Here is a 26,977-nt window from a genome sequence, read left to right as displayed (position 1 = left end):
GGACATGAAACTACTTGAAGGCATGGGGAGTTTTGCAAAAGTTTGGTGTAAGAAGTGTGATGCCTACGGACATCACACTGATTCTTGTTGGATTGTTGAAGATACATTTGAAATTCCTGATGTTGTGAGTGGATTTGACATGAAGAGTTACAAAGAAATGTATGAGAAGTACTTGAATGGAGAAAGAAGCTCCTTTGACTGTGAAGAACAAAAGCTGATCCTGGAAAGGAGGCTAAAGACTATTCTGAAAATTAAGGAAAGTGAACAAGTTTCAAACAAAGCTGTGAAGAACAAAAGGTCTTATAAGAAAGAGAAACCAAAGCTGAGACCTGGTGTTCTTAATGGTGATGAAAAATTCCTTTTAAAACAAGGATTTGAACCAAGAGGTTATCAGTGGAAGTCAAAGCAAGAGTTGAATGAATGGAAAGACTGTGTGATTGAACAAATTGAAAATAGCATCAAGTCACCAGTTGTGTCAGACTCAGATTCAGATGATGATTGTGAAATAGTCTATGAAGATCCACTTCCAACTCTTGTTGAAACTCCAATTGACTCTGATTTGCAAACTGATGCAGTTTGTGACTCAAAATCTAACTGATCTTCTTGTGTGTATTTGTGTAGGAACAGTTCATGAATTGCAATGATATATGGTATATAGACAGTGGTTGTTCCACGCACATGACCTGTGATAAGGAAGCTCTTATCAATTATGAAAGAAAATTTGAGGGACCAGTTGCCTTTGGGAGTGATGAAAATGGAGGAAAGATTGTAGGAAGAGGCACTCTCACTAATGGCAAAGTAACATTTGAGAATGTGATGCATGTTAAAGGACTACAATATAACTTGCTAAGCAATTCTCAAGTCTGTGACAAAGGTTACAAGGTTGCCTTCAATGATGAACATTGCCTAATACTCAAGCCAGAATTTGTCATTCCACCAGAAATGATCATGATGATGGCTCCAAGAAATGACAACCTCTATGAACTGAGAATGAATACTGCAATATCAAGAGGTGGTTCATGTTTTGTTTCCAAAGCCACTGAGAATGTAAAACTGTGGCATAGGAAGATGTGTCATGTTAATCTGAAGAACATGAACAAGTTGGTGAAAGGTGAACATGTTGTGGGTCTTCCTAATAGAGAATTCAAATTGGAAGAAAAATGTTCATCATGTGTCAAGGGAAAACAGCACAAATCATCTCATAAGAGTAAACTGATCAACACTATTGATAAGGTATTGGAAATACTTCACATGGATCTCTTTGGTCCTGTAAGTGTTCTAAGTATTGGCAAGAAAAGATTTTGTTTAGCAATCACTGATGACTATTGAAGATTTACATGGGTGTTCTTCATGGGAAGCAAGGATGAAACTCTAGAGCTGATCAAGACTTATGTATTGAAAATGGAGAATCAACTTGATAAAAGAGTGAAAGTGATTAGAAGTGACAATGGGACAGAATTCAAGAATGGACTAATAGAAGAATTCTACACTTCTAAAGGGATCTTTCAATAATGTAGTGCTCCAAGAATTCCTGAGCAGAATGGTGTTGCAGAAAGAAGGAACAGAACATTGATTGAAGCTGCAAGGACCATGATAGCTGATGCAAACCTACCAGTTACTTTCTGGGCAGAGGCTATTAACACTGCTTGTTATGTGCAAAACAGGGTTCTATTGAACAAGACTCATAACAAGACTCCATATGAGATAATCTTTAAAAGAAAACCATATGTGAAGTTCTTGAAGCCTTTTGGATGTAGATGCTCACTGCTGAACACAAAGGATTATCACAACAAATTCCAATCAAAATCATTGGAATGCTTCTTTGTGGGCTATTCTTATCATTCAAAGGCTTACAGAGTCTATGTAAAGGAGCACATGGTGGTCATTGAGTCATCAGACATAATTTTCAATGAAAATCATTTTAACAATGTTGATTGTCCCAAATGGCTATTTGACTTGGAGAAAATGATCAAATCATTTAAAATCTACAATGAAGACATGGATGACAGCATGTACAGAACAAGCATTGAAGAGAAAGGAAAACAAAAGCAAATTGATCTAGACTAGCTGTGGTCTTCAGTTGCTTCTGAACAAAATGGATTCAACTTTGAAAGAAACACTCCAGGAACCAATGAAGCAGAGACAAATGGTCAAGAAGCTGCTGTTGAAGTATTAAATGAAGGACCAAGTGACATGGAGAGTGAGCCAATGCAGAGTCAGCCACAAGTTCAACCTGAAGAGACAGTTGGAGCTGAAGACAGGTTTCAGTCACTGTTTGATTCTCTCCAAATTGGATCAAATGAAGCATCATCATCTGCAAATGGCCAAACTCAAGCAACAGCTGAAAATGAAGAGACACCTGAAACTGAAGATGATGACATGAACATACAAATCTTGAATCAGAAGTTCCAGTACAAGAAGTTGTTCAAACTTCATCTGTTGAAAGAAATCATCCTTCAGAGAACATCATTGGGGACTTGCATGAGAGAGTGACAAGAAGTTCTTCTGAAAGAGCAAACATATGTCTTTATGCATGTTTCCTATCCCAAGTTGAGCCAAAGAACATAATTCCAACCTTGAAAGACAGCAGCTGGGTGGAAGCTATGCAGGAAGAGTTAGCTTAGTTCAGAGACTTACATGTCTAGGAATTGGTTGACAAACCTAGAGGAAAATATGCAATTGGAACCAAATGGGTTTTCAGAAACAAGAAGGATGAAAGAGGAATTGTCATTAAAAACAAAACAAGACTGGTGGCTCTAGGGTGCTTACAAGAAGAAGGAGTGGACTTTGAAGAAGTATTTGCTCCTGTTGCAAGACTAGAGGCTGTCAGAATCTTTCTAGCATATGCAGCATCCATGAACATAAAAGTCTATCAATTGGATGTCAAGTCTGCATTTCTGAATGGAAAGATAGATGAAGAAGTGTATGTGACACAACCACCTGGATTTGAAGATCCAATCCATCCTAACAAGGTGTACAAGCTCAGTAAAGCATTGTATGGATTACATCAAGCTCCTCGAGCTTGGTATGATGAGTTGTCAAATCACCTATTGGATAATGGATTTTGCCGTGGAGCTATAGACAAGACTCTATTCTACAAAAGATGGAAGAAAGATCTCCTGCTGGTACAAGTGTATGTTGATGACATCCTCTTTGGTTCAACAAATGAATAGATGTGTAAGGACTTTGAACAGGCGATGAAATCAAAATACAAGATGAGTTCTATGGGAGAAATGAACTTCTTCCTTGGACTTCAAGTGCAGCAGAAGGTAGATGGCATCTTTATTAATCAATAAAAATATGTTCAAGACATTCTTAACAAATTCAAGTGCCAGGATTACAAGACAGTGTCACACCAATGGACACACATGAGAAGATGGTACCTGATGAAAAGGGGTAGCCAGTAGACCAGCATGAGTATAGGGCAAAGATAGGATCATTGATGTATCTAACAACATCTAGGCCAAATATTATGTTTGCTGTGTGTGTCTGTGCAAGATTTAAAGCCAATCCAAAAGTCTCCCACATGTTAGCAGTGAAGAGGATATTCAGATATCTTAAAGGAAAACCAAATTTGGGGATTTGGTACCCAAAGAACCCTTCTTTTGATTTGATAGCCTATACAGATAGTGACTATGATGGTTGCAATATGAGTAGGAAATCAACTTCAGGAGGCTCCAGTTTCTAGGAAACAGGTTGGTGTCTTGGCAATGCAAGAAGCAGACTACTGTGTCCATCTCAACTACTGAGACTGAATACATTGTTGCATCTGCATGCTGTGCACAGGTTTTATGGATACAAAATCAACTGCTGGACTATGGTCTGAAGTTCTTACTTACTCCTATCTTAATTGATAACACTACTGCCATGTTCATTGTTAAAAATCTAGTGCAACACTCTAAAACTAAGCACATTGAAATTAGACATCACTTTATTAGGGACTGTAGTGAAAAAGGCTTAATAGAAATGAAAAGGGTAGATCATCTGATAACTTGGCTGACTTGTTCACCAAACCTTTAGATAAGACAAAGTTTCATTTTCTGTTAAAATGCCTAAGTATGATCAATGCTGATGAAATATGATTGATGATGTGTGCTTAGGTGAGATGCTTACTGATTATCTTTTGTTGCTCACTGTGATAAGTTGCATGATTTGTTGTTATGCTTGACTGATGATTTTAATTGAATGAATCATGTTTGATTATTTGTTTGTGTGAAATTTGATAAGTATTTACGTTATTCATGTCTCTAGTACTTAAATGTGAGCATACATGATATATTTTGTAGTTTTAAGTATTTCGAGCATGGATCTGTGTTGGAGTTGTGTTTGTTGCTCCTCGAGCACAAACAGTCATACTTGAAAATTCTCAAAGTATTTCAAGGACAGATGACATGTATCTGAAGTGTGAGCATGGAAATATGTCTTAAAAGCATTTTCTTGTTTTTCGAGCATATATCTGTGGCTCGAGCACAATGACAGTGTCTTGAATCATTTCTATGTATTTCGAGCACAAGTCTTGTACTCGAGAAAATTGAGACTTCTTTGAAGTTCATCGAGCACATGCATTGAAATGATAAATTTGAGTGTTAAGTCTATCGAGCACATGCATTGACATGATAAATTTCAAGTTTGCTCGATAAGATACTTGTGTGCTCGAGGTGAAAGTTCACTCAAAACTAAGTGAATTAGCAAATTATGTGAAACTTGTGTGCTATTTGTAAGTCTTATGTGCTTAAATGACAAAGTGTGATACAAATATTAGATGCAAAATGAATTTCTCAAAGAAACTAATTTTTGGCACAAAATGATTTTTGACTAAGCAAACAGTTTTCGGTGAACACATAAGAGAAATGATAATATTATTCAGTTCTAAGCTTTAAAGAAGCTTAAAATGTTTTATGTGGAGATTGAATTCAACCTTTTAGGAGATGATAGTATATTGTTTAATCTCCTAACCCATGGATTATAGGCTTAAAGGATTTCTGTTCAGTAACTTGATAATTCGTATGGTATCTTTTCATGAGTGTAGTGACATAAGTTATACAAACATAATGATCTTGCTAAGTCTAACATGGTGACTCATTTGAAGATCAAGGTATGTTTCCTTGCACATCTCTCCGAATGATAGGCAGAAAGGTAATTATCCAATTATACACGAGCCTGTTGGTGTTTTGGTCACAGAAAAATATATTTACAAAGTATCTGAGCATATATAAAAGTATTGCTATACAAAAGCTTATCAAAAGAAAAAAAATATGGAAAGAAAAATGCTTCAAAAATAGTATATCAAGTAATAATATATCATGACTTAAGGGGCACTACGGGAACTACAAGGGTGGGGCATACACATAAGTCCTAAACACCCTGAATGTAAGGCATGTAAGTCCGGTTGACATGTAAGTCCAACGTTCAACCTTATAGTCTGATATCTATATATATATTCAAATAAACCGCTCATAAAAAAACAAATTTTGACCAAGGCATTAAGGGATTGAAGTCAAATTGGGGTGATTGGAGTAAGCTAAATACGCTTTGAGAAGAGATAAGGAACAACCTGAAGTCCAAAATGTAACCATTCTTCACTTAAGCTTTAATTGAACTTTAAGCATATCACAAATGTTATGTTAATCATGCTAAGTGCTACTACCTAATATCAACCTGACTTAAGTCATAATAATGCTGACTATGAAATGGTGTGACAGATTTGAACAATCTGATCCCATGTTGAGATCTCTCCAAAATGGTTTGAAATGAATTTTTAACTGGATTTTGATCTCTTATTCACCTTAAACTTATGCTTAAATAAAAACAAGGGTTCAAATGATATATCTATTTGTTTTAAGCAAAGTTTGAGTGTGGTATTTGTCTAGTCTGCTAGGCAAATAATGATGTGTTCACAAATGCAATCTGTTTTGTTCTAAGTAATTTCGAGTATGGTCTAGGTATTAGAGTGTACTTCGAGCTTACTTTTGACTTGTATGTGTTATTTGTTGCTCTTCGAGCACAATGATATGCTTGGAAAACTTTATCTAAGTGTTTTGAGCATAGATATCTCATTTGTTGCTCTTCGAGCACAATGACATGCTCTGTATACTTGCTTAAGTTTTTCGAGCATGGATGTCTCATATGTAGCCTTTCGAGCACATGTGTTCACATGATATATTTTGTTAAGTGTTTTCGAGTATGCATTTACTTCACGAGCAAATGTTATGGCATGATAGATTTCTAAGTGTTGTCGAGCATGCATATACTCTACGAGCATAGATCCTCACAGGATTGTCTATGTTCGAGTAAGAGTTGAGTTGTTGTTTGGAATGTATCTCGAGTATGAATGCTTACCTGATTATTCCTAATGTACTTCTAGTGTATGTGTTGAGTGTTAGAAAATGTTTTAAGTTGTTCAGGCATATTTGTGTTCACGAGCATAACCTTATGCTCGAGCATCTATGACTTCACATTATTTGGCAAAGATATTGGTTAAGGGTCTCGAGCATGGGTGTACTCGAACACAGTTATAAGATCTCACAAGGATAAACTTTTTCTAAGTATCACTCGAGTATACTCACTTTCGAGCAAACCATAAATGAACATTTAAACCAATATTCTTTGTACGTCGAGCATGTACGAAGTTATGTATTCGAGTACAGTGGGAGACAGCTGTTTATTTGGCTGTATGCTCGAGCAAGGGAGGTACAATTAATTTGAATTTAAATGACAACTGTCATGCACTAGATGACAAAATTGTACTGTGCCAACCAAACGTTAGGTATAAAAGGGGGACTTCGAAACTTTTTAACATATTTTCTCTCCCGCTTTAAACCTAATTGAAAAACCCTCTTGCTTGTGCATCACCTGCTTACTCGAGACTCTCTATTTGTGCTTTATACTACTTCGAATATAGCCATTAGCTCTGTTTCGACCTTGGTAAGATATCGATTATCGTTATCGTAACCCCAAGTTTCGAAATTAGGGTTTCTATTGATTGATTACTGATTGTTTACTTGTTTTGTGTAGGTACGCATATTACTACGGAACAGGTTACTGAAGACACTATTCTTCTTTAACTAACCTCGACTATTTTTTATGCATTTATCTTTACTGATTATCTTCATATTTTGCAGAACTGATGGCCTTAAAATTTGAGAAGAGGCACAATATGTGTGCCCGGTTGGAGGTAGACAATGACAATAGGGAGTTGGAGCTTATAATCAACTTCCTACATAACTCCAACTTGAGGGTTGCTTTGACAGAGAGCCCAACCATCTACAAGAATCACATCTCTGATTTTTTGAGAATCTGCTACCTACGTTGATGACGTTAATGGGAAGAGGATTGAAGCCTCAGTCTTAAATGAAGATATTAAAATCACGGAAGCATCAATCAGACAAGCACTACAGTTAAATGACAATCATGAGGTGCAGCCATCGTATTCTGTCCCAAGACTGATGAGAATATTTCAAGAAACTATGGGATATCAAGGGGATGTTAAAGAGGGACAATTTCAGAAGGGCAGTTTTCCCTTAATCTATCGATTCCTTATACATCATGTGATTCAGTCCTTGTCTCCAAGAAGAGGGACTTGGACTTTGCTGAGCAGAGAGCTTGCTACTTTGACAGTAGCTATTTTATATCAACAACCATTCAATGCGTCAAGACTTATCTTCAATGGTTTAGTTTCAAACGCTGAGAAGGAGGTTGATCAACGATTTCTGATGTATCCAAGGTTTCTGCAAATTCTCATTAACAGGTCTTTACAGAATCTTCAACTGACAGGAGAAGTATTGAGGTTACAAGACCCAAACATATGTCAGAGGATGAAGGATGCAAGGAGCAAGTTTAATGATAATGTTGATTGGGATGTTCTCCCTTGGTTACTAGTTCCTGCATTAGGTGCTATTGATGTACCTCACACCCCAGAAAATAGTGAAGAGGATGATGGTGAGGGTGAAGAAGGTGCAGATGTTGAAGGTAATAATGATGATGACAATCCAGATGTTGGAGGTGCTGGTGCTGCAAATGAGCCAATTATTGAACCAATCGCCCATGAGGCAGAAAATGTAGAGGATGTGGATCATATTGCTGAAATGAATGAACTGATTGTTGATCCAATTGGGAATGAGATAGTCACATTTACTGGTGCTGGATCTGATGTCCACATGAGGGATCAACAAGGGGATAAAGGACCAGAAATTGATGTTACAGACCAGATTGATGAACCAGTTGTGGGTCTTAGTCACAAGGCACCTGAGCATATGGATGAAGATGACTTTATTGCCAATATAGTATCCAATGTGACTAACACTATTAACAAAATCACCCTACCAAATTCACCAGATCCTGCTGTCAACAATAATGAAACTGACTCCATTAAGTCTGAGCATGCTGATGATGACATCCGTTCATCTCCTGCCACCACTGATCCCATCAATTCAGATCCTGAACAAATTTATGAGACACATGTTCCTACACCACCCGCTTCTCCTATCCAAGAACCAATCATCTCATCCCCACCTTTGACACCACCAGCCGATACTACTCAAGAAATACATATCCCAACTCCACCCACATCTCCAATCCAAGAATTACATATCACAACACCACCAACCTCACCTCTCAATGAGACTATACCTACTGAACCCATTCCAACCTCTTAACCCACACCTAATGAACCTGAAACCTACAGACTACCTTCTCCAGAAACCTCTTCACCTGAGCCATTCTCTGAACAAGAACCTAAACCCTCTCAAGAAACACCACCATCCAGCCCAAATATCTATGACATTATTTCAGAAAATGCAGAGCTAGAATTTGAGAACATTATGCTAAAGAAGAAAAATGCATTTATGGAGATAAGAAACAAAGCCCTTGAAACAGCCCTGAAACAAGCATTGTTGAAGATTCAAACCCTAGAGCATTTTGAGGTTGAGAAGACCTCAGATACACCAAAACAGGGAGAGAATAATGAAGATGCAGAGGGCTTGAGAATGATTGAAAATCTATATGCCAGTTCAGATGAGGAAATTGCAGAAGCTGGACCCTCAAATGCTCTAAAAATGATAAATCAAGAGTATGAGGGAGATGCTGGAGATAAGGGGGAGTCTGAGAATGAGGCACAAGAGACCCATGAGCAAATTGAAAGAAGAAAATTGAAGGGAAAAGGGGTGGCTACAATCAGAAGAAGATCTGCATTCTAAAGCCACTCCAAGAGTAACTTCTAGAGATGAGATACTACATAAAGATGATATAGTTGATCCAGATATTGTAGAGGTTCAATCAGTTCAAACAGTAATAGAAATGATAAATCAAGAAAGAGAAAGGGTGTTGGTTGAAGAAGAAGAAGAAGATGAGATTGATCAAGAAGTGCTTGAAGCACTTATTGAGATGAAGAAGAAGCAAGAAGAAGAAGAGAGACTGAGAAAGGAGGATGATGAGGCAATAAGGGCAACATTGGAGGCTTTTAAAGGAACACAAAATGATGAACAAACTCCAATTGTACAAACAAAGGATGAGCCTGAGCCCACACAGCCTGAGCCAGTGCTTGAACAGTCTGAACCTGAACAAACAAAGGGGCAAGAGCTCAGTATGATACCAGTAAATCAAGAAGAAGAGATGATTGAAATGTCTTATGGAACAATGGTCAAATTATTGGTCTTGAAGACTGTGACAGACATTCTAAACAATCCTGGAAGGCATGCCCCTGATGTTGTAAGAGCTGCTAAAAAGGCCCAACAGGATTTTGAACAAAAATGTCATATTCTAGAACCAAGAGTGGAAGAAGTTGTTGAAACCACAAAGCCAATAATTCAAGAAGTTGTTGATGATGAACAAGCAGAAAAGACTAATGAGCACGTGACATCAAAAACAACTGTCAATGAGAAAGAAACTCAGGCTGAAGGGGGAGTGAAAAGAAAAGAGACAACTGAAGTGGAAATCCCCAAGCCTAAGAGACAAAAATCGGTGAAGGTTAAGGTTTACAAGAGAAGGGAAACTCAACCTATAGATGATGAAGGTCCTCAAACAATTCATGAAGAAGAACCAATAATAAGAGCCCTTCACAATCTTGATGATCCCATTGAAGTAGAAGAAGAGGAAGATAAAACAAAGAAAGATGATAAAGAGGATGAAGACAGAGCTTACCTCCTTGAATATGATGAGAGGTATATTGAAAGAATGTCAAAAGAAAATATTCAACAAGAGGCTGAAGGATGGAGGAACAGGAAATCAAAAAGTTAATTTTTGATAAAGGCCGGACACAAGCCTGCATTCCTAAACTTGCAAGCATTTGACTCAATCGATAAAATCTACAAGAATTCTCTTGTAGATGATATTGCAAATTTTGTGGAAAAAGTAACGAAGAAGAATGAACAGGCTGAAAAGGTGTTGGTAGAATCTGACAGTAGCAAGAGAAGGATTGTGAAGAAGGCAAGAGATGAAGAGGAATATCAATCACTTAAAGCCAAACACAAAGACATCAAGTTTCTGCAAGTATATGGCTATGAATACAATTCCATAATCAATCTATCTCTGGATGATCTGAAAAGGAAAGTACAAATGGTCAAAGATTCTCATAAAGATCAGAAGAGCACAGCTTATAGTGAGAGAGAAAAGAAATTGAAATTGCAAATGGAAAAGGAAAAGGAGGAAGCAGAAAAGAAAGAAGCTGAAGCAAGGGAGTGGTTCAAAGATCCCCAAAGAGTCCAAACTTTGAAAGAGTTAGTAATGGATAAAGGCATGACAGAGAATGAATTCGATAATATGCCTCACGCTCAACTTCTTGACATTTACCACAGAGAGCAGAGATTGTACATGGAAACTCAAAGAAAGATCATGGAAGACAGGAGGAGAATGGAACAGGTGGTAAGGGCTGAGATGATGAGTGCCTTACATAAAAGGGGTGCTAATATGGGAAGATTGATGGTACAGTCCGATGAGACTATCAAAAGATGGTTTGAAGAGTCTGAACTTGAAGAGGCAAAGAAGAAGAAACAAGTCAGTACAAGCAGAACACCCATAAGGTCTGAGATTGTGAGCCTGAACCACCAAGAAATTTGAATTTGCCCACAAATCTCTACTTTAACAAAAGATCCAAGACCTTAAGGGTGACCACTGAAGATAAAGAAGAGACTCTTATTATCTTTAGAGATGATTTGAGAAATTTTTCAGAGGAACAATTATTAAAAATGGCACAGCTACACTTGTATGACAATCGGAACAGAAGCCAACCTGCTGGGCAGCAGAGAAATGACCTCTCTAAATTCATTAAAGAACAATCTGAGAAGGGGTTTTGTAGGTTCCCAGCCGGATCTACACGGAATATCTCGTTCTACGTAGGTGCGGAATCCCTACGTAAGACGATACGAGCGTAGAAGACGATACACGTTAACACGATCAAACACTCGTTACAATAAACAAAGACACGTTGTATTGTAACTGGAAACACGTGATTCACTGATCACCGATTACACAAACTGAATAACTCGTAAACTGAAAACTTAAAACTATAAACTATATCTCTTCTGCCGTAACCTAGACTATTTAACAGTCGACAACTTCGCCTAACATGTTTAGGCGAAGTTGTCCCTAACTTCGCTTATTCCACAAGTTCGCCTATATCAGCGAACTTGTAAGCTAACTTCGCTTAATACAAAATACAAATCCAACTAACTCGATTACAGACACTAGACACTGAACTACTGACATCATGTACCAACAGACTCCCCCTTGGCAGTAGCTTCATATCTCTATCTTCAAGCACGTGTCTTGTAATCTTCAACAATCTTGTATCTTTCATCTTCAAGCATGAACGCCTTCTCGTACACAAACCGAAACAACTCTTTGATATTTCTTCGCTTCTTCTTTCCAAGCAGGAATATAAAATATTTTCTTCTCGTTTATCACCTGCAGATCAGCTTGAGACAAGTTCACTAGATGCATAGGATCATATACTCTCATCAGCTCTTGTTCATCTTCATCCTCCATTACTGCTTCAGCTGTTTCTGTAGTATTAACTTCACCTGTCCTATAACTTCGCCTCTTTCCTCAACTTCGCTCAATATGAAACTTTACCAAACAGACCCTTATAATTTGAACAATTTGCAATTAAGTTTTAAACCATCCTTTAAAGAGTTAAATGATACGATCAAGACCAAGTAACCAGATATAAAGTCATAAAACGACATAAGTGGAATAAAACTTAGAAATAAAGTACACGGGATCAAATTTCAGTCTCGACAGGGACTACCACGTTTTAGAAAAGATCCGAACAGGAATCATACTAATTACGTGACTGTCACACAGATCTATGTTCAGCTGTATTATGACATAAAGAAACAGGTTGTAAGCAGGTAAATAACTTAAAATGGTTTTCATCGCTTCTGTGATACGGGTTAGGTTCAATTAAGCTCAAAACTTAAATGGGCAACACATCAGAGATTGTGATGCCTCCTATCTATTCTCAAAGCTTATATGGCTTTCCCCAAGTCACCCCGAGTTGACCTCAACCCGTAGTGTCTGATTAAATAGTAAGTACTCTTCGATCTTTAGACTCTTCTTCCCGTTCTCTTTCTTACATCTTGATTGAGAAGTATTAACATCATAAGCTCTAGAATGTCTCAGTAACACATAATTTTTTTTTTTATAAATATTTGCACAGTTTCAGAATAGTAAATAACTGCAAGTCCCGAATCTGGATCACTGCAGTTTCTTGACACGCTATCTTCACGGGAATCAGAACACTCACGGGCTCGTGTCTGACTGGGTAATCGCTTTTCTGCCTATCATTCGGAAAGATATATGCGGAGACATACACAACTCTTAAGGAGTTTCCACGTAAAATCGAGGAGATTTAGTTAGTATCACTTCTACTTTTACGCACCATAAAAAGCTACCATGACATACAATGACTGTTCTAAAGTCTTTTAGGCCTAATAACTTCACTAGTTAAGCACACAGAATCAGTATATCTATCACTTTCCAAGGTTGGATCAATTTTCTGTTAAACATAGTAAAGAAACTTCTTACGAAGTAGTAGACTTGAAAAATTATTTCATCTCCCATAATTTTTTTTTTTTTTTTAACTTCTATCGCCCCGATCAAGTCGAAGTCTTCAGGTAAACGGCTATCCTGAAGATCCAATGGATCAGCTGGACCGACCACATACGAGTATGTGTCCTTCTAACTAAGTATGAACGACTAATTTTCAGCGAAAGAATAAAAACACATCATAAACCGCCCCGGTCACTTTCAGTCATCTGGTTAATGGCTATCCTCATATTCTACAAGTAGAAATGAGGACCAAATATATCCAAAGATATGTCCTTCAAGCTGAGGCAACCGACATAATTCTAAGCGATAGTGACGTTTTTTTTTTAAACAAAAACGAAAAACACGGTTACTCGGGATTGATCATCCCATTCAGCTCAACAAGGTTTCTGTTGCCATCTCAGTCGACCTCATGTCCATAACATATGTATTCTTTTCCCTTGGAGCCTTCATTACTATCCATTCCTCTGGTATCTTGAAACCAGGATACAGTACGATCGCTTCATTCTTGGTAAAGTGCACAGTGTAATCTTTGTCACAGATCTGCGATACACTCAGTAGATTATGCTTCAGTTCTTCAACGAAATTCACTTTCTCTAACGTCATTTTACCATTAGTCACCGTCCCAATTCCAGTATTCCTTCCACCGCTCTCTCCAGCAAAACTTACTCTTCCTCCCTGAACAGGTTTCCATTCGTGTAACAAACTCTTGTTACCCGTCATGTGCCGGGAACAGCCGCTATCCACAACCCATAGATTGTTTGCAGCCCTGTTCAACTGTTCCTGCACGATTAAAGCAGAGGATTAAAATCTGGGGACCCAAGACCTATTGATCTTGGGTCGATACATCCCGTACTTTGGCTGTCCAAAGTTAGTATTAGTATGATATCTGTAAGTCCTAAAAGGATACCTTCTTGTAGATTGACTATGAGGCCATCCAAACCTTCGTGAATTAAATGAATTATTACTAATGGTTTGGTTGTTAACAGGGAAAAACTGAAATCGAATTCTTTGAAAACCTGGATTAGTCCAATATCTGAACTTTGATGAATTTTCATTTTTACAATTATAGTAATTACCGTTAGTTCTATTCTCAGTTTTTGAAGGCCTCATACCTCTGAATCTCTGCTTCAGAGGGCAATCAGCAATCAGGTGTCCTATTTGATTGCATCTGAAACAACTCCTGTGTTCAACTTTCGTCTCAATAGTTGTTTTAGATGTTGAGGCTGCATTACTGCCCGTTTGTCTAACATATGGTGGGACATACGGGTTTAGTGGAGAATTCTTTTCAGTTGGTTTATGTTCCTCTCCACGTTTTGGTAACACTGCCTCATCTTTTGTCTCACTCGACTCGGATGACTTGTCCGAATTTGATGAGACAGGACTAGGAACAGAAATCTTAACATTAGAAACAGGCTTACTCGTTTCGCCTTTACTAACTTCTGGATCTTTAATCGTAACCTTAACCGGAACATTCTGGCCAATTTCAACATCAACGGATTTCTGATTACTAGGATCATAAGTGTAGTTATGATTATAAGGTGGTGGAACTTCATTATATCCAATTCCTCCCCTTTTAACTGGGGAACGTTGATCACTTACGAGGTGATCAAGTATAGCAGAGGAATTTCTAAATTGCTCAAGCTTTCTGTTAAGTTCCACCACTTTCACCTGGTGATCAGCTATCTGTTTATCCCTTTCAGCTATTAGTTTGGTTTTCTCTTCTAACACTTCATAGCTAAGATCAATTACTTGTATTTTTTCAGCTAGACTGGCTTTAAGACTTCTGATATCTTTCTCACTAGCTTTTATTTTTACCTTGTAACTATTTTCTCTAGCTTTAGTGTAATGATGATCTTCTTTTAATGTTTTAAATTGAGCATCCAAACTAACAAACTGATCAGTTATTGTTGCCAATTGTTCAGACAGATTTTCACATTTCGTACAAGGGAGTTTAGTACTTACCTCGGAGAGCTGATCTGTCACTTCTGCCATGTAAGCTTGATTTTCTCCAGTTAGTTTCTCACTTCCTGCAGTTTCGATGTTCGCCAAATTGGCCTGTTCGAACACTTCCTCAACATGTAGATTCCAATTGTATTCCCCGTTCTGTCTGGATATCATCGCCCTATTCTCACTACTTCCACCACTCTGTTGTGTAGACCTGTTCTGACTGCGTTTTACACGTTCATTTGTGCACTCTTTAGCAAAGTGTCCATTCTGTTGACAGTTATAACACCGCACCTTTGACTTATCAAAACCTGGTCTTTCACCAACAAACTTTCTACCAGTCTTCTTCATAAACCTTTTAACCCTTCTCACAATCATCGCCATCTGCCACTGCAGATCCATCTCTTCCAGATCATCAGCATCGATCTGATCATAGTCTTCGTCTAAAGTTGCAGGGTCAACAATCTTACCTTTAATGTAGTTTTCGTACGAAGCAATGAAGATGCATAGAGAGCAAACTGCTGTTCAGCAGATTTAACACTCGTGGGCATCTTAGAGTAGTTGTTGTTAGGAACACTTGAAGAGAAACTACCCTTGGTTGTTTGAGGTTTAGAAGCATTTGTTCTACCAGCTACGAAACACACATCACCATCCATGTTGAGAGTTACATGACCTTCATGTGTTGAGTTAGCGCCCGAGTCTCCCTTTGAGTAGTAAGCAGATGATTCAGACTTCGAACTTGAACTTGAGTTAACTTTTGCACCATACATTCCCGGATCCTGAACCTAATCAGTTGGTGTCTCTTTTCGAACCATGTTAAGTTCAAAAGTTCGTAGTTTGTTGACTGCTGTTTCCAAGTCATAGTCGGCAAACTCTTTATCTTCTCTCATCAAGACAGTGTACATCTCCCATTTCGGTGGGAGAGCATCAAGAAGCTTTTCTACGATCTCCTCTTCTTTGTAAGCAATAGAATAATTGCTGAGTTCAGTCATCAGGTGATAATATCTCGTGATGATATCATCAAGTGATTCATTCTTCAAATACTTGAACACCGAGAATTGGGTTTTGAGTAGTTTATTCTTGGATGCACGTATCCCCACATTACCTTCAAATCGGTTTTCAAGTGCTTCCAATAGCTCTCTAGCGGTTTTATACTTCCTAAAGGTATGAAGAATCTCTTGTGGAAGAGCCATTGTAATCGCAGCATGAGCTTTGCTTTCAGCCTCATACATCTTCTTTTCTTCCTCTTCCATCTTGTTATATTTCTTAATCTGTTCACGACCCTCATACAAAGCAGTTGGTGGAATGTATCCGTCTTGAATGTACACCCACATCTTAGAATCTTGATATTTAACGTACTGCTCAAACCGATCTTTCCACGCCACAAAATCGGTACCCATAAGCATTTTCGGTGCCTTAGTAGCTGAACCCGCTTCCACTTCCATCTTTACCAGTTCCGTAATATTTATTGAAGTCTTCTTTTACGAAACGAAAACACAAAGAAACCCGAAATATAAAAATTTTATTCTTAACAGTACTGTAGGCGAAGTTGTGGATAACTTCGCTTGAGTCTTAACTTCGCTTGAATTCTTAACTTCGCTCCCTTTTAAATTTGCCTGATTTGGCGAAGTTGTGGATAACTTCGCTTGAGATAAGCAAACTTGTGAGGTAGGCGAAGTTGTGGATAACTTCGCTTGAGATAAGCAAACTTGTGAGGTAGGCGAAGTTGTGGATAACTTCGCTTAACCTTATATCTTCGCCTAATCCCGAACCACACAATCACGAGCAAAAGCTCTGATACCAATTGTAGGTTCCCAGCCGGATCTACACGGAATATCTCGTTCTACGTAGGTGCGGAATCCCTACGTAAGACGATACGAGCGTAGAAGACGATACACGTTAACACGATCAAACACTCGTTACAATAAACAAAGACACGTTGTATTGTAACTGGAAACACGTGATTCACTGATCACCGATTACACAAACTGAATAACTCGTAAACTGAAAACTTAAAACTATAAACTATATCTCTTCTGCCGTAACCTAGACTATTTAACAGTCGACAACTTCGCCTAACATGTTTAGGCGAAGTTGTCCCTAACTTCGCTTATTCCACAAGTTCGCCTATATCAGCGAACTTGTAAGCTAACTTCGCTTAATACAAAATACAAATTCAACTAACTCGATTACAGACACTAGACACTGAACTACTGACATCATGTACCAACCCATTTCTCAAACAGAAGAAAAGAGAAATACACAGCCAAGCAGAGAGAGAGAGAGAAGACGAAAGAGGATCAATGAAGTTCACACACTAGAACTCTTTCTGTTTGATTCAAAAAAGAGGAAAACCTATCAGGAAAGCAGCTCAAGTAGTAAAAGAAGAACATTGAGGGAGTGCTTAGCCATGAGACGAGAGATGTTAGAGCCAAATTCTGCTGTTCAACAAAATGGAAGGATTACTTATCTCACTTATAATAGACATAATGATTTAATATCCTTGAGGAATGCATCAGGAGGTATGATTGCAGTGATCATGTATGATGAAGACCTTAGATTCATACATCCTCAAGATCTTCAAGACATAGTAGATGCTGAGTTTCCTCTTGACTCTCAAGATGCCGTGGAATTGAACATGATCAAACAGAAGGCTGCCCTTGTCAAACTAAAGAAAGAAAAATCTGATACAAGGAGCAAAAGGAGAAGATAGCAGATTAAAGCTTGATGATGATTATTTTATTTCTATTTTATCTTTGTACTTTGTTTTTATTTGTAATTCGAAATGTAAAATTTGATATGTAACGCCCAAGTGGCAGAATTCAGTTATGTAATGAAATGATATTTAGCCTAAATTGATTGTCTTTAGAAGGCTGATACATGTGTAACGATATGCAGGTGTGTTTTGGTGCATCTGAGCTTGTTCCAATCTAGGGGGAGATTGTTGAGTCGGATATTTACTAAGGAAGATTGGAATCTTCTCAACCTCCTTTGGAAATCGGCTAAGTATGGACTTCGAGCAAGCTTGGACGATCGAGCATGGTTTACTACCTCGAGCAAGGTCTTCAGAACCTTTTGGGGTTATTTCTTTTAAGTGTTAAGGCTTCGAGCAAGCTACACTTCAACGAGCAAGAGTTCTATCGAGTATGGATTGCCAATCGAGCAAACAACTTGATCATTCAAGTTTTAACCAAGTGATCCGAGCACAGGATGTCCGAGTACATGGTGACAGGGATGGATGCAATAAGAAGATGTCATATGCTCAAAGCAAGGACTTCGAGGATGGTTCAGTCCCTCGAGTAAGATTTACATCCGAGCATGCTAAAGATTGTTCAATAAGTCTCAAGACAGGATTGAAGGCATCAAGAAGAATAGGCTTGCTCGATGGACTAGTTCGAGCAAAGCAAGGATTGATCAAGAAGAATGAAGTCTGCTAGAGGAGAATATTTTCTCTGAAAATATTCTAAATAAAGTATGCTCGAAGGCATTCATCGAGCATACATAGCATAGTGAGTCTGCTCGAGCAAGATACTTATCATGCTCGAAGACTCTTACACTTGTATTTATATTTGTCTTTCATTATGTAATTAATAACTAGGGATTTTAGAAGGAATGTCAGGGTTTATAAATAGCGTCATAGGTTTCCATTTTAGGCAGACGTTGGCAACGCACGCATTACGAGAAAACATTCCAAAAGAATATTCCTTGTTTTCCTCGTACTGCCGCCGCCGTCACGAAACCCTAGACATTCCATTTACTGTTTCATTGAATGATACATTTAATACAGTGAATTTTTGTCTTTGAATCTGTTCTTACTGAATATTAGTCTTGTGTTTCGTTTGTCATTATTTCACACATTCGCTCCCATCCGTTGAATATCCTGATTCCGCCGGGATATTTGATAGGCCTTTGGGTATTGGATCTAGAGGTGTACAAAAAAACCGGTTTGGGACCGGTTTTAGGCAAACCGAACCGAACCGGTTTGGGTTTAAAACCGGTTTCACCCAAATCGGTTCCCAACCCGACCCAAACCACCAGTTTCAGGACCGGTTTCCCTTAAGATCTACCAAACCGGTTTTAAAACCGAACCGGTTTCAGAAAAAACGGTTTAAAACCAGCTAAAACCAGTTTATAAACCGAACCGAACCGACGTGACCAGGTCGGCCTATCTTGTGTCTAAACCGGTTTATAAACCGAACCGGTTTGAGTCAAACCGGTTTTGACCAGCCATTGACCAAACCGGTTCGGTTTGGGTTTAAAACCGGTTTTGTACACCTCTAATTGGATCTCTGTGCTCTTGTCGACCTACCTAAGGTTGCACCAGATTTCCGGCCCTGACAAATCATGTAAAGGAACTTAACGCCCATTTAATTGTTTAACATGAAGTTCACTTATTTAGTAAATGAACAAAAATTAATATATAGTTTTTTTTTTTTAACTTAGTAAAACGAACTAACCATATACCAATTTTTGGTTTATCATCATCAGTTTACGTTATTTATATTTAAGCTCCGTTTTTATATATTTTTTAAGCCCATTACAAGTTCTAGCCCAACATAATATTATTATTATTATTTATATATAAAAAATAGTGTGAGAGATGAATATAATATTAGTGAGTTGCTGGCGATAGATAGTCTAGTCATTCCTGTAACACCGGCGTAAACCCTAGCCCTCCGTAAATCAAATAGTTAGGATCATCTGAACAACCTAATTAAAGGTATCTATGATGACTATTCATTAATTATTTTGTGTTTGCTTCTGACGGCCCACATCTCGCCGTGGTGGTGGACAACTGCACAAATAGACCTCACAGATTGGTTGAACAAACTTGTGCTTGTTTTGTTTGAATTGAAACTTGGAATCTTGACATTATTTTTATTTTTTTAGAATTTCGGATATCCGACGAACTTGAACACCCCTAGCTCTTACACCCTTTCCTATTGATTCTTTTGTAGTAGTTTTGAAGAATTATTTTAGATGGAAATTGATTCAGAGTCAACCAAATCCACAAATTCATCTGGAGTCAATGTAAAAGAATCAACCCTTCTTTTTTTCATTCATTATTTCAACTTTTTTATGGTTCTCTTTTTGAACATGTTGGTAGTCGACTGGTGAAGTGAAAGATGACATCACCATGTCAATGGAGAATTTGCAGATAGGCAAGTCCTCAACAGGTTTCAAGAAGAAACCTGTTATCATCATTGTTGTTGGAATGGCAGGTATCATGCTACTTGACTGTAAACTCAAAAGTTTTGAGTTTTTCTAGACTTGTGTAATTGAACTGAGCGTTCACTCAAGTGTTTGTGAACTGTTGGGCAGGAAGTTCGTTTAAGTTCATTTATTTAATAAACGAATTAACATGAACAAGGTTTTTATTTATTTATTTTTTTGTCCATCTAGTTATACAGACGAACATGAACATATGTCTCGTTTGTTTATATATGTTCGTTAGTTTACGTTTATCTAAGTTCGTTCGTTAATATATGCCTTTATATTTTCTAGATCATTAAAATATAGTGTGGTTTTAATTAACTTTTTAAGCCCAACACATTGTTGTTCACGTTCACTTTTAATCGGTTTAGCTCACTTATGTTTGTTCATCTATGCTCTGTTACGGTCATGAACTGTCCATTTATACTATTAATGTAATAAGCGAACAAGAACACAGACACTTTCTTTGTCTTAACAAACGGACACGAACAAGAAAACCGCTGTGTTAATTGCTTGTGTTCAATCGTTTGTTGAGTTAAAGTTAAACGAACATACTCTGTTCGTGTTCGTTCGGTTCGTTTACAACTTTTTTGTTTAATCAATGTTTTATAATGCACAGGAAGTGGGAAAACAACATTCCTTCATAGAACCGTCTGTCACACACATGCTTCCAATATAAAAAGTTACGTAATGAATCTTGATCCAGCTGTCATGACTCTGCCATTTGGGGCCAATATCGACATACGGGACACCGTTCGCTACAAAGAGGTCATGAAACAGTTCAATCTTGGACCCAATGGAGGAATATTAACTTCACTCAACTTGTTTGCCACTAAATTTGACGAGGTAAATGGTAGCATATATGTTTTTTGCTTTTAAAGTTTTTGATGGTTTTTAATATTAATACTAGTGTTGTGGTTGTTAGGTTGTAGAAATGATTGAAAGGCGAGCGGATGAACTTGATTATGTTCTTGTGGATACTCCTGGTCAAATTGAGATATTTACTTGGTCTGCATCGGGAGCGATAATTACTGAGGCGTTTGCTTCAACTTTTCCGACTGTGATCGCGTATGTTGTTGATACACCGCGTGCAGAGAGTCCGAATACGTTTATGAGTAACATGCTTTATGCGTGTAGCATTCTTTATAAAACCCGTTTGCCCATGGTTGTGGTTTTCAACAAGACAGATGTTATTCAGCACCAATTTGCTTTGGAGGTAAATACAGTTTTTAAATTAACTTTTAATGTGTTTTTATGTAGCGGTTTTCTGAATTGGATCAGTCAAAACTCAAAACAAGTCACTTTTTTTGTGATGGTTTGCCTGACTTATGAACAAGATTTCCATTATTTTTTCTGATAAATATATTGTGCACTCATGTAGGCTTGTAAACGAACCTGGGCGTTCAGTGAACTGTTTAGCGGGGAGTTTGTTTATGTTTGTTTAGTAAATGTTAAACGAACCTGAATAAAAGTTTTTGTTCATTTAGTTAAACAAACGAACATAAACGCATGTCTCGTTCGTTCGTTTAAATTGATTTATGTTTGTTTATTTGCTTTCATTTATGTTCATTACTCTAAGTTTCATTTTGTTCGTTCTTTTACGTTTGTTAATATATTCATTTTTTAGGCCCGCTACATTTTAGTCTAGTTTTAATAACTTTTTAGGCCTAACACACTGTTGTTCACATTTATTTTAACCGGTTTTAGGCTTTTAGCTCAGTCATGTTCGTGAACTTCATTCAACTATGTTCAGTTATATCCGTTTGTTTACATTTGTGAACTGTTTTATTATGCTGTTAATGAATGAATTCAAGCATTTACCTTTCGTGTTCGTTTGGTTTGTTTACAAGCCTACTAATATGATTACAGAAACTGTACTATTTAGAACAAAATTCTAATGTTTTAAGAAAAAGATTGAGGGTTTTATACATTTGAATACACTTTGGATGACTCTCTGGTTGACTCTTTATCTGTTTTGCCTGTTGACCCATTTTCTTTTTAGCTAAATCTTTCAGCTTGACTCTCAGTTTGACATTTTAAATATGTAAAATATAATTTACATACACATATTTATAGATTTTTTTTTTTTTTTTTTTTTTTGTAATGGTATGCTGAAATAGTGATCGTGTGTCATCTGATATTATATGATGCACTCATTTATCTTTTTAATTGAAGATTTTGAACACTTTTTTGTTGTGATATATGATTAGTGGATGGAAGATTTTGAGGTGTTTCATGCTGCACTTGAAAATGACAACTCATGCCCGTCAGATTTGACCCGAAGTCTTTCTCTTGCTCTTGAGGAGTTTTATAAAAACTTAAGGGCTGTTGGAGTTTCAGCAGTTTCTGGTGCTGGGATGGATGCTTTCTTTAAAGCTATTCAAGCAAGTGCAGATGAGTACATGGAAACTTACAAGTATTTCTACGCTCTTTTTTTTCTCTATTTTGCACACACACACAAACAATTAATTTTTTTCATGAACTGTGTTTTACTTGGTCTCGTTGGTAAGCAGAGTGTTGGTGGGGTCCGTGAATTTTCTGGTTACAGTTTAATATGGTTACCAAAAAAGTTTGATAATTTAGTAGTTAATATCCTTATATTGCCAGTTATAGAAAATAGTTTGAAGATTAAAAAATATTTTTGTAAGTTTTAGGAAAGAATCTTGGAAGCTTATTAGAAAAGGTACTTTATGGCTATGCGGGTCAAAGCAGGTTCGGGTCGGGTTGGGCAATTAGTTGATTAAAAAGTGGTCATTTTGGTTCGGTTTTGACCAAAATGGGTACGTGGCAGAATGGATTGATTTAAAAAATGGTTATTTTGGTTCAGGTTATGGCATGTTTGGGTAAGAATGGGTTCAGATTATTCAGATCAGAATGAGGCGACTAAAAAAGTGGTCAATTTTAAAATGGGTACGGGTCCAAATGGGCCAATTTAAAAAAATTGGTTATTTTGATTAGATCGGGCTGATTTAAAAAGCACAAAATCCAACAGCATACAAAGACCGAAGAACATTAGGAAAAAGTTTTGTATCATATAATTGTAGTTAACAAAGTTTTAGATCATGCTTAGATGACCTGAACCAACACACTAGAAAAATAATATGTTTTGGTGCTCCATTTATCAGATTCTGAGTTAACTCAGATCTAATATATTGGTATTTGTGTAGAGCTGAGCTGGACAAAAGGCGGGAAGAGAAGGAACGATTAGAGGAAGAACGCAGGAAAGAAAACATGGAGAGATTGAGAAAGGATATGGAGAATTCAGGGGGCGGAACTGTGGTGTTGAGTACTGGTTTAAAAGATAATAATGGTAAAGGTAGTACAAGCAGGATGGAAGATGAAAATGAAGATGATGAGGAAGATGAAGATGAAGGTGAAGAAATTGAAATGTACACTGATGAGGATGATGATGAAGGTGCAATGGATAGTGATGATGAAGAGATTGGAAACTTCAAATTCTAAGTGTTTTGGTAATGGCTACTAGTGATTTTATGGGTGCATAAATTTTGCAATGGTTTATGTTGACATATGCAGAATTAATGAATGCTATTAGGTTGATGTTCTGACTCTTAGGCTGTGTGCTATGGTGGGGGGCTTCGAAGCCTTTCCACAGTGTCACGTCAGCGCCACGTAGGCACTGGGGGCATCGATGCCCCAGGGCATAATGCCCCTCTATGGTGAGGGGGCTTCGAAGCCCAACCTTTTTTATTTTATTTTATTTTTTATAAAACAAAAAAACCAATACAAATAAAAATAAAAAACATACAAATAAAAAAACCAATAAAAATAAAAACCCTACAAATAAAAATAAAAATCCTAAAAATAAAAATATAACTAATGTTCGTCGTTGTCGTCCTCGTTTGTATATTTGGCCAATATCATTGCTCTTCTTTTTTCTATCACCGTCCGCGACACAGGATCTAGATGCGATAGATCTTTTGTGATGAGCTCGAGTTTCTTTTGTTTCGTTCGCTCCTTGTGGATCGCTTTGTATTCCGTAAGCGTCGCCTTTCTTTCTTCAAGAGGCCCTCCTGTCTTTGTTTTCTAATGTTGGCAATTTCGGCTAGCCTCCGCTCTAAGTTTTCAAGATGCGAGCTCGTGTCGGAACTCTTAGAGGATGTGATTCTGGACGAAGATCCTCCACCTCTAGCCGCTGTCTTGGCTTTATCTCTTCCTAACAGCCGTGGCAACTCATCCGGTTCGTCAAAAATTAATTCCGGATCCAACTCGTTTAGATTAATTTGACAACGACCATCGGACATGGGCTGCGATGGCGATTGATCGGTCGAAGTAGACGTTGTCTTTGATCGTTTGGACGGTTGCAGTGCTGATGTTGTCGGGACCATATGCCACTTTGGCCAGCTTATGCATTGTCTCCAAACATCCAACATGCTAAAATCTTTATTATAAAGGGCTTTGTATTGTTTTAAGCATGCCTCCAACACATCGGCATCGCCCATCCTCTTTTTCTGTTGTTCTGCACGCGGGTGTGAACGGCTGTGAAGTCGGTTATTTGTGTGTGTAATGACTTCCATTTGTTGTAGACGGAGTCATTCTCGCGATACTCTCCTCGACCCATTAAAGCAAAGAACTTGGTGCGTATTTGTACCCAAAACTCCGGCGAATGTTTGTCGGTCACCTTCGATACATATAAAAGCTTAATATTAGTAAACAAAAAAATATAACATAGAAAACATATAAATATTTTTATAATATACCTTGAATCGAGTCTTCGGAAGGGTCGATCCACGCTAAGGCTAACGCCATTACCTCGTCCGCTTCCCACATTTGTCGTTCGCCCTTTTCGGTTGTTCGAACGTCACCCGGGTTCTTCTTTTTGGACGCGGTACTTGCGTTTTGGGTACTTGCGTTTCGGGTACTTGCGTTTCAGGTATTTGGGTTTGTGGTACTTGCGAGGACGTATACGGCATTGGCGCCCGAAAGAACATATCGGGGGTAAACGGTGGCATGGGTGGAGCAATCGTCGGTCGTTGTTGGTTTGCATAGAACGGGTTGCTAAGGTCGACGTTATTTGTGAGCAAACTAGCCCACCACATACAACTCGGATCCCACGGGTTTTGATTCGGGTTCGGGTTTGGTTTCGGTGTTGAGCTTGAGCCCGTGTTCGGGTTCGGCTTCGAGTTAGGATTCATGATTTGGTGTGAAGATGAATGTTGTGAAGATGACTAAATTTGGTGTGAAGATGAATGTTGTGAAGATGGTTAAATTTGGTGTGAATATGAAAGTTGTTTGAGTAAAATTGAGAAAAATGTTTGAATTTATATAGAAATGTTAAGTTAAATTTTTTTTTTTAAACGGCTATATTACCGTTGGTGGTGGGCCCCCCACCACGCCCATCGTCCCCACCGCGCCCATCCCCCCTCCGCGCCCCACCTCACCGCGCCCCTCTACGGTGTTTCATGCCCACCGCGCCCCTCTCCCCCTCCTTCCGCACCCATAATGCATAGCCCTTACTATTATCTAACTTATCTTAAAGTAAAATTAGGTTAGAAGCACGTGTGTACATGCGGCTTGACTTATTCAAAAAACAAAACATTAAATCATGCATTACGTAAATAACTTAAAAGTCAAGTTTCAACAATATCAAATGCAAATTCACCTTCACTATGATATCACATTTAGCCTTTCTCACAAGTGAGTCCTTTAGATTTAAGCTTTAGCAGAACCCACCCTGCAGTTGTTCTTGGTCATTTTGGTTAACACCCAAACGAATTTGAATAAAACTTAGGTAATGGATTAAAACGACATAACTGGACCACAACTGCATTTTGCTCACTTCATATTTTATAATTTAAAAAATGGTTATTTTCGTTCGGATCAAAACAACTTTCATAAAGCTAGTAGGGGCCAAAACTGGTTGTTTATAAAAAATGTTGAATCTAAAAACTGACTTCAAGCGAACCTTTTTTGACCCAAACTCATTTTACTCAAAGGCCTTAATCATCTAAACCCGCTCGGACCCAAACTCATTTGACCGTGATGCAAACCTGATCGATCGGCCCAGTTCGCCAGGCCTATCAGCAATTGATCATTGACCTGCACTCAATTTCATTACTTTTGAATTTGGATGCGTTATCTCATATGCATAGATGCTTGTTGAACGTGTGTGAATAAAAAGAAATGTTGGACCTAAGTTCCCAAGACACACTATACATAATTGTGACTGTTGATAAATGATCCGAATAGGTAATACACCAAACAATCATTCTATGAACGTATAGTGAACTATTCGTGAGTTGTCTAGCGGAATGTTCGGTTATACATGACCAATTTTTTTTCAACCAAAGAACATGAACACATGTCTCGATTGTTTATATATGTCTATTGGTTTACATTTGTTAAAGTTCATTTGTCTACATTCATTAATATATGCATTTGAAAATGTTTAGGCCATTACAATATAGTCTAGTTTTAGTAACTTCTAAATCCTAACACATTGTTGTTCACCTTTTCTTTTAATTGTTTAAGCTTACTTATGTTCGTTCATCTATGTTCAATATCTTTGTGAACCGTTCATTCATATTATTAACAATGAACATCTATTTGTTTAATTGCTCGTGTTTCATCGTTTGTTCAGTTAAAGTTAAACAAACAAACACGAGCATCCGTGTTCATTCTGTTTGTTTGCAACTTTTTTGTTTAATCGAGAAATTTTTTTATTTTTTTTATAATGTACATGAAGTGGCCCAAGTGGGAAAACAACATTTCTTCGTGGAACTATTTGTCACACAAAAGCTTCCAAGTTTTTAAATTT

At 37.7% G+C, this 26,977-nt stretch overlaps 1 protein-coding gene across 1 annotated transcript; it reads left to right on the top strand.

Moving 5' to 3' along the window:
- Positions 1 to 19,993: 19,993 nt before the first annotated feature.
- LOC143587491 (GPN-loop GTPase QQT2-like) lies at positions 19,994 to 23,664 on the top strand. The gene is made up of 6 exons (XM_077068770.1): positions 19,994 to 20,019; positions 20,096 to 20,210; positions 20,822 to 21,048; positions 21,128 to 21,418; positions 22,413 to 22,618; positions 23,370 to 23,664. Exons 2-6 carry the CDS (start codon positions 20,126 to 20,128, stop codon positions 23,662 to 23,664), a joined length of 1,104 nt encoding a protein of 367 aa, XP_076924885.1. The 5' UTR covers positions 19,994 to 20,019; positions 20,096 to 20,125.
- Positions 23,665 to 26,977: the final 3,313 nt, after the last annotated feature.

This window comes from Bidens hawaiensis, unplaced genomic scaffold (genome assembly GCF_021521415.1).
Source record: "Bidens hawaiensis isolate Kalapana, Puna unplaced genomic scaffold, B.hawaiensis_p1.1 tig00035531_1, whole genome shotgun sequence".
In the NCBI taxonomy this organism is placed as follows: Eukaryota; Viridiplantae; Streptophyta; class Magnoliopsida; order Asterales; family Asteraceae; genus Bidens; species Bidens hawaiensis.
The sequence above is the reverse complement of the archived record's forward strand: the minus strand, read 5'-3'. Positions and strand labels throughout refer to the sequence as shown.